General features: G+C 43.6%; 1 protein-coding gene across 1 annotated transcript; it reads left to right on the top strand.

Annotated features, from left to right (window-relative positions):
- Positions 1 to 8,613: 8,613 nt before the first annotated feature.
- On the top strand, positions 8,614 to 9,049 carry LOC125478829 (methyltransferase-like protein 22; the record flags this gene model as incomplete). Its single annotated transcript, XM_048587470.1, is given in 2 exon segments — positions 8,614 to 8,863; positions 8,982 to 9,049. Coding segments are annotated over 2 exon segments (145 nt in total), but the record flags the coding sequence as incomplete, so codon positions are not given.
- Positions 9,050 to 9,447: the final 398 nt, after the last annotated feature.

Genomic DNA, 9,447 nt, shown 5'->3' with positions numbered 1-9,447 from the left:
GTTAGGTGACTCTGGCTGACAGATTACATGGCATTGATTTGCATTACCTGAGTACTTGCATTTTATTTCGAGGCATTTGACATGGCATATTTCTGAGCATGATTTATATATATGTATATATTCTATTTTCTGGGAAGTATACAGGTTTTACGGCGAGGGGTTAGAACTTTGTTTATGAAATGATTTTTGAAAAGCTTTGTTTTTGCCCACCCACGCTTTCTGTTTTGCGCCCCTCCAGGTTCTAGTTTGGCTAGCATTTTTGGTGGCTCCCCAGAGGATTTCTCGGTTTATTTGACAAATTATCACCAGTGTAAGACCACCTTTTGGGTGTGTTTATTTAGTGTTGTTTCTCCCGGACTGCACTAGGTTTTCCGTGCTCTGAACATTGCTTTTCACACTTACGCTTGCACATTATGTTATTTACGCAGTGTTTAGCTTGGTTTTTATTTATTCGTACTTTTATTATTATTTCTTAGCTTCTGCACTGTGCACATGGTTATGTCACTTCCACGTGACGGCCAGCATGCCCTGATCTCGGTCGGGGTGTGTCAGTTTGGTATCAGAGCCTAGGTTTGGTAGTCCTGTATTTTTGTGAGTATTCTAATTGTTTTGGTGTCTTCTGTCAGAATTATGCCGCCTCGTAGGGAACCACGTCGCTCGGCTAAGCTTAGTTTCCCCGATATAGCTCAGCTGGGGGAAGCTATCGCTACATCTATTCAGTCAGCGCTCCGCCTTCCCAAGAAGACTCGTCTGGAGACTATGTACAATCTGAAGCTGGATAAATTCGAGGGCCACGAGGGCTTTGAGGGAGCAGAACGGTGGCTAGAACATATTGAGAAGACCTTTCGTGTCCCGCATAATCAGGGGAATCTCCCTGTTGAGAAGTGGGTTGAGACGACATCTTGGTTTTGGGTAAGGATTCTGCATCCTGGTGGGAGCAGGAGGTTCGTCGTTTATCCCCAGAGGAGATGACTGATTGGGAAGTGTTCAGAAAGCTGTTCAGGAGAAGGTTTGTGCCTCCTGAGTATATTTACTGCAAAGAGTAGGAATTCACTGAGTTGAGGCAGAGAAATTTGACAGGAGAAGGTTTGTGCCTCCTACAGAGATGCTTCATCGTTTCCGTTTGGGCACTAAGATGAAGTGGCGTTTGATGGCGACCACTACCCCTTGTGACACCTACCAGGAGTTCTATGAGATTCTGCTGAGGATTGAGGATTCCGAGAACATGCCCAGCGAGAGTGAAGAGGAAGAAAAAGATGGTAACCAGAGGAAAGATGACAAGGGCAAGGGTCAGGCGTCTCTCGGACCTCGCAGGGCCCAGAGCTTTAAGCGGGGTGGAACTAGTTCTAGTTCTTCTACCAGTGGTTTCAGTGCCACTGGTCAGGCTCGTGGTGGTAGATTTGCTGATGGTGCTAGAGGCCAGAGGCAGGGTGATGCTAGTAGAGGACAAGCTCCAGTTTGTCGCATGTGTAATAATTGACACATAAGAGAGTGCAGGAGAGGCAGTGGTGGTTGCTTCACTTGTGGGCAGATGGGACATTGGGCTGCAAATTGTCCGCAAAGTCAGCAGAGGCCCCAGCAGACTTTCTTGCCACCAGCTGCACCGATCCAGCAGGTTCCTGGTCCTGGTAGTTATGGGCAGACGGGTTGTGGTGATGTTTATTACTATCAAAGTGATGTTGTTCCTTATGCCCCAGGACAATATCCATATCCCCAGGATCTGTATTCTCAGGGTGGTTATCCCCAGTATTCTGGTGGCTATATGACGTATCCTTCAGTTCTAGCAGGTGGGTCTCAGTGGTTTCAGGGAGGACAGCCTTAGTAGGGGGAGATTACTACGAGTAGTGCGGGATCTTTAAGGCAGTCTGGTCAGCCCAGTCAGGGGCGTGGTGCTCAGAGTCGTGGTGGCCAGACGAGCAAAGGTCGTGGTGGACGGCAGCAGACCCAGGGGTGTATTCACAATATTTCTCTGCAGGATGCTCAAAATAATCCAGACTTGATCATTGGTACGTTAAATATCCTTGGTTATTTTGCTAGAGTATTAATTGACTGTGTGATGCTACACATTATGTGATTTCTCATACATTTGCTCAAGTGACGCAACCTCACCCTACACCTCTAGAGTATAATTTAAAGTTTGCTATGCTTAGAGGGGAGAAATGTATTGTTGATTGTGTGTACCCAGGATGTCCAGTGATGGTGGAGGATGTTATTATGCCAGCTGATCTTATCCCGTTGGATATTATTGACTTTGATGTGATTTTGGGCACGAATTGGTTGCATTTCAATCGTGCCAATATTGATTGTTACGGGAAAGTGGTTACCTTCCATCGTCCTGGATTACCTGTGGTTACTTTTATGGGCGAGCAGAGTGGGATGAGACATGGCGTTATTTTTGTTATGCGAGCGAAAAGGTTGTTATCGAAAGGTTGCCAGGGATACTTAGCTCATGTGGTGTTGGACTATGCTGCTCTTAGTAGTGTGGAGGATGTAAGGGTAGTTAGGCATTTTCCTAATGTTTTCCCTGAGGATTTACCTAGTTTGCCGTCAGACCGAGACGTGGAGTTCACCATTGATTTGCTTCCAGGTACTAATCCTATATCTTTAACTCCTTATCATGTGGCTCCTGCTGAGTTGAGGGAATTGAAAGTTCAGTTGCAGGAATTAGTGGATAAGGGTTTTATTCAGCCTAGTACTTCACATTGGGAGCTTCAGTGTTGTTTGTGAGAAAGAAAGACGAAACTTTAAGGCTATGTATTGATTACCGGCAATTGAATCGGGTAACGATTAAAAACCGTTATCCATTGCCGCATATTGATGATTTATTTGATCAACTTCGAGGTGCTTGTGTATTCTCCAAGATTGACTTGAGGTCTGGATACTATTAGCTGAAGATTAGTAGGGAAGATGTCCCTAAGACTGCTTTCAGGACTTGTTATGTTCATTGCGAGTTTCTGGTTATGCCATTTGGATTGACGAATGCACCAAGTGCTTTTATGGATTTGATGAATCGGGTATTCCAGCCATATTTGGATAGGTTTGCTATTGTTTTCATCGACGACATTCTGGTGTACTCTAAATCTAAATCTGAACATGTTCGACATCTTACCTTGGTGTTGAAAAGGTTGAGGGAACACCAACTGTATGCTAAGTTTAGCAAGTGTCAGTTAAGTTAGATCAAGTAGCATTTTTGGGGCACGTCATTTCAGCTCAGGGCATCTTGGTGGATCGTCAGAAGGTGGCAGTTGTGGAGAAGTGGGAGCAACCGTGAACCCTCACTGAGGTGAGGAGTTTCTTTGGTTTAGCAGGGTATTATCGACGGTTTGTTAAGGATTTTTCTGTGATTGCTTTACCACTGATGAGGTTAACAAGGAAAGATGTTAAATTTGAGTGGGATGATAATTGTGAGCAGAGTTTCCAACAGTTGAAGTATTGTCTCACTTATGCACCTGTTTTGGCACTCCCGAACGATAGTGGTGATTTCGAGGTCTATAGTGATGCTTCCTTGAATGGTTTGGGATGCATGTTGATGTAGCATGGTAGGGTAATTGCTTATGCTTCGCGACAATTGAAGCCTCATGAGTTGAATTACCCTATGTATGATTTGGAGTTAGCAACCATTATTTTTGCGCTGAAGTTATGGAGACATTACCTTTATGGAGAGAAATGCAAGATTTTTACAGATCATAAGAGTCTTTAGTATGTTTTTACGCAGAGGGATCTTAATCTTCATCAGCGGAGGTGGTTGGAACTGCTTAGTGATTATGACTGCACGATTGATTATCACTCTGGTCGTGCAAATGTGGTTGCTGATGCACTTAGCAGGAAGTCTCAGGGCCGTATCAATGCGTTGTACGCTAGTCGCGTTCCTCTTCTAGCTGACTTAAGATCCACGAGAGTGAGGTTGGAGGCAGAAGACCAAGAGGTGGCTTTACTTGCTAATTTTCAAGTTAGGCTAATTTTAATTGATCGGGTGCTTGAAGCTCAGGTAGCTGATGAGGAAACTCAAGAAATAATCCAAGCAAGAAATCAGGGGAAGAAGAGAGATCTCAGAGTTCGTGAATCGGATGGCATGCTGATGCAGGAGGGTAGGATGTTTGTGCCTAATAATTTGGATTTAAAGAAAGCAATTCTCGATGAAGCACATATCTCGGCTTATGCGATGCATCCAGGAACTACTAAAATGTATCATACCATTCGTCCATTTTATTATTGGCCGGGTATAAAGAGAGAGATAGCTGAGTATGTGAGTAGGTATGCTGTTTGCCAACAAGTTAAAGCTGAATGGAAGAAGCCGTTTGGGTTATTGCAGCTGCTTCCCGTTCCAGAGTGGAAATGGGAAAACATTATTATGGATTTTGTGTACAAGCTTCCACGTACGCATAATGGTTTTGACGGCATTTGGGTGATTGTTGATCGGCTTACTAAGTCAGCACATTTCATTCTAGTGAGGGAGAAGTATTTTTTGGGCTGATTAGCGGAGTTGTTCATCTCGAAGATTGTGAAGTACCATGGTGTTCCTGTGAGTATTGTTTCGGATCGTGACCCAAGATTTACTTCTGAATTTTGGGTGGTTTTTCAGGAAGCTTTGGGTACGAGGTTACTCTATAGTACAACATATCATCCTCAAACAGACGGACAGTCAAAGAGAACTATTCAGATGTTGGAGGATATGTTGAGATCTTCGGTGTTGCAGTTTGGCGATGCTTGGCACAAGTGGTTGGATTTAATGGAATTTGCCTACAACAACAGCTTTCATTCGAGTATCGGCATGGCACCATTTGAGGCGTTGTATGGTAGATCTTGTCGCACACCCTTGTGTTGGTCAGAGGTCGGAGAAAGAGTTTTGGTGGGCCCAGAGATTGTTGAGGAGACTACTCAAAGTGTTCAGGTAATCAAGTTTAACCTGAAGGCGGCCCAGGATTGACAAAAGAGTTTAGCGGACCGGCGTGCTACGGACAGTGTGTATGAGGTTGACGATTGGGTGTTTCTGAAGCTTTCACCATGGAGAGGCGTTGTACAGTTTGGAAAGAAAGGTAAGTTGAGTCCCAGGTATATCGGACCGTACATGATCACTGAACGAGTTGGTGAAGTAGCTTACAGGCTGGAGTTACCTTCTGAGCTAGCTAAAGTACATAACGGTTTTCACGTGTTTATGCTTCGACATTATGTTGCGGATCCGTCGCATGTGATACCTCATCAACCCTTGGAAATTAATCCGGATTTGACCTATGATGAGGAACCAATGACGATTCTGGATTGGAAAGAAAAGGTTCTGAGGAAAAAGACTGTGAATTTGGTGAAAGTTTTATGGAGGAATCATACTGCAGAGGAGGCTACTTGTATCACATCCCTGCCCGGGGGGGACCACTTCCCGAGCCCACTCTACCACCGTAGCACGATATTGTCCGCTTTGGGCCCCGACCACGCCCTCACGGTTTTGTTTTTGGGAACTCACACGAGAACTTCCCAATGAGTCACCCATCCTAGGAGTGCTCTCGCGCGCTACTCTCTTAACTTCAGAGTTCCAATGGAACCCGAAGCCAATGAGCTCCCAAAAGGCCTCGTGCTAAGTAGGGATAGGATATACATATAAGGATCACACCCCTGGGCGATGTGGGATGTCACAATCCACCCCCTTAGGGGCCCGACGTCCTCGTCGGCACACACGCGACCAGAGTTAGGCTCTGATACCAAATTGTCACATCCCGACCTGGGGGGGACCACTTCCCGAGCCCACTCCACCACCGTAGCATGATATTGTCCGCTTTGGGCCCCGACCACGCCCTCACGGTTTTGTTTTTTGGAACTCACACGAGAACTTCCCAATGGGTCACCCATCCTGGGAGTGCTCTCGCGCGTTACTTGTTTAACTTCGAAGTTCTAATAGAACCCGAAGCCAGTGAGCTCCCAAAAGGCCTTGTGCTAAGTAGGGATGGGATATACATATAAGGATCACACCCCTGGGCGATGTGGGATGTCACAACTTGGGAAACTGAAGATCGGATGAGAGATTTGTATCCTCGGTTGTTCTTTGATCGCTAGTGGTTGTTGTGAATGGTTGTTATGAATTTCGGGACAAAATTTTTTTAAGGTGGGTAGGTTGTGACAGCTGATCTTGGACTTTTCGTACAGTAGGGGTGAAATGACGGTTTTGCCCCTAGTATGTTTGTTTCGTTGTGTGGTCGTTTTTGGAATTTGGTAGGTTGATTTTGGACCACGAACACACCCACACTCATTCTTTTCTCTCTGCCCTATCCCGTATCTGTCTGTCTCTCTCTCTTTCTTTCTTTTCTTCACCATATGTACGGACAAGGACTCAATCACTCGAAAACGTGGTAGATCGAGGACACAAACTACATATTTGTGCTCGTGAGGTCCTTAGGAGTTCAACCATACCCATTTCAAGTAAGGGAACCTTCATTTTCACGTCGAACCCGAGAGGTGTAAATCGGGGTATTGTTCATGCACACGTCAATTCTTGTGACTTTGGGAATTTCAAGCTTGTAGGAAGCTTGGTGAGGTCCTTAGGAGGCTCGGGGTGGTTCGTTTGAAGGTTTTGGACGTCGGGATCGTGAGTTACATGTTTGGCCGGATTTGGTGGAGTTTTCCCGGCGAGATTCTGTTGGTTTTAGTGCTTGAAAGATGGTAAGGATTTGTTCCTCTAGTTGTAAGCTTCATTTTGGTACCAATTTCGTGAAATTTGGGTGAAAAACGAGTGAGATACGAAGTTTGGAAGTTTTCCCGGTTTTCCAGCCACGGCGACAGCGCCGGAGTTTGGCTGGAGAAGATGACGTAATATTCCATCAATTTGGACAGAATATTCCTAACGGCATTAACGGAATCTGTTAGACTTAACGGAATATTCCTGACGGCGTCAACTGACGCCGTTAGTGTGCCAGGCACGTGCCTGCACGTGGGCGATGCGTGTGGCCGTGCCTTGGCCGGTGCGTGGGGGAGCGTGCGGTGTCAGAAAATTATTTTAAAAATATAAGGATGTTTGTGAGGTTGAGTAGATCACGTTGGTGTATTCATACACCCTATTTGAGCATTGTATGAGAAGTTATTTCGTAATGTTGGTTATGTGCTTTAAAATTAACGTTTTTATAGTTGTTTCGCATGTAGGTGAGACCTATCCCGAGGACGAGTGTAGTCACTCGAGGCAAGGGGGTTACGACCCTTCTACATACCGGTGAGTGGGCTTTTGGTTTTCCGTATATACCTATATACTTGTGTTTTTCCCAGAAAGTGAAATGAAGCGTCTATATGTTTTATATGCCATGCATTATGTTTGCCCGTTTAATTATGCATTATTAGTTGCATATATATATATGTTTGGTGTTGCGGACACACATGTAAGTGCCAGGTAAGTTATGGTTTATGTTATGTTTAGTAGTGATATGAGATGCATAGAGAGTTCATAACCTGTACCCCCGATGTTAATGCTCCCGCCCAAAGTTGGGCACAGTCCTTCACGTGATGTTCACCTCTCGCACCACACGTTCATCTTGGATCCAAGTTAAGTGCATAGTCCTACCGTACAGACCACTTTAGGTGGTTCCAACTCGTAGGTGATTCGCGATTATTCGCCCAATCTTCACGTGATCGTAGCACTTGAGCGTACTTATTTACACCCAGTCATGTCGTACAGACCACTTTAGGTGGTTCCGACTCGTGTGCAGGTGTAGTTAGTGAGTTGGAGATTTGAGCTCTAGATTCAGCCGTACAAGTCACGTTAGGTGACTCCGGTTGACAGATTACATGGTATTGATTGGCATTACCTAAGTACTTGCATTTTATTTCGAGGCATTTGACATGGCATATTTCTGAGCATGATTTATATATACGTATATATTCTATTTTCTGGGAAGTATACAGGTTTTACGGCGAGGGGTTAGAACTTTGTTTATGAAATGATTTTTGAAAAGCTTTGTTTTTGCCCACTCACGCTTTCTGTTTTGCGCCCCTCCAGGTTCTAATTTGGCTAGCATTTTTGGTGGCTCCCCAGAGGATTTCTCGGTTTATCTGACAGATTATCACCAGTGTAGGACCACATTTGGGTGTGTTTATTTAGTATTGTTTCTCCCAGACTGCACTCGGTCTTCCGTGCTCTGAACATTGCTTTTCACACTAACGCTTGCACATGTATGTTATTTACGCAGTGTTTAGCTTGATTTTTATTTATTCGTACTTTTATTATTATTTCTTAGCTTCCGCATTGTGCACATGGGTACGTCACTTCTACGTGGCGGCCAGCATGCCCTGATCTTGGTCGTGGTGTGTTATCGATGGCCCTGCGTGTGATTTTCATTTTTTTTCAAAATCCTAAGAAATGCAGAGAAGAAATCCATGCAAATCTACAAAAATCATAATTGAAATCCATATAAATCTTCTAAAATCCATATAAAATTATAAAGTCTATTAAAGTCTTAGGAATTGTTATTTGTACTCCAAAAATTTTATTCTACACTCCAAATTTTTTATATTAGAAAAGAAAAATACATTTATAAGGAATGTAGAATAAAATTTTTAGAATGTCAATAATACTTCCCAAAATCTTTTTAAATTTATTACTAAAAAAAAAATATATATTAAAACCCTCGAAATCCAAATTGACCAGTAATTCCGGCCTGTTGAACGAGTGAAATACTCAATTGTGTCGTCGCTAGCGACAGTACAATAGCACAAAACTCATAGAGAAGCAGAAGCCGGCGCCTACACAGACATTAGACTCGTCGTGGAAGAAGCAAGAAACGAGTTTCACGTTCCTACAGCGGATATTTAAGATGGAAGGAGGTGGAGGAGGAGGAGGAGGAGAAGATGACATAGTTTGCTTGGACGAATCTTTCTTCATCGATGACAAGTAAGATTAAGGACGCTGTCCCTTTCATTTTTCTGGGTTTTCTTCTTTTGATATTGTTGTTGCTCTTCTTCCGTATAATTTCCGTTCAGAAATCACAGTGGTGAATGAAATGGTGCAGTTACCAGCTGACCACCTTCATATTTGGATCTCAAGTTATCGAGCTTCTTTGCCTCCACTCTGCTTCTAGTAAGTTTTATTGGCTTCTCTCTCTAAATGACTCGACAATTTTAAGGTTAAAACTCAAGGTTTTCCTAAAACCAGGAAATTTGTCTTAAAAGAAATCAGGAAATTTCCGAAAACAAAATGTTTTTGATAGAAAGTGCGAAAATCGAATACACGTGCGCAACAGTGGCCCTCAATAAAAACCTTGCCGGGATTTCAAAAGGAAAAGCAGCGTCCGGCACCAACATTAAATAGAGTTACCATCCTCTACTAATATATCACCGATTACAACAGGAAGTTCCTCAAACCATGAAACTTGTTGAAGCAAATTTAGTTGCATAAACTTACAATATGAACGAGTTATGTAACTAGTTTACTCTTACATTATAATTCTTGCTTCAGTCCCTTTGCTTTATAAAGTA

This window comes from the organism of the source record quoted next, unplaced genomic scaffold (assembly GCF_019419815.1).
Source record: "Pyrus x bretschneideri cultivar Hongxiangsu unplaced genomic scaffold, Pyrus_bretschneideri_v1 Contig269, whole genome shotgun sequence".
Lineage (NCBI taxonomy): Eukaryota > Viridiplantae > Streptophyta > Magnoliopsida > Rosales > Rosaceae > Pyrus > Pyrus x bretschneideri.
This window is presented reverse-complemented; position numbering and strand designations above follow the sequence as displayed.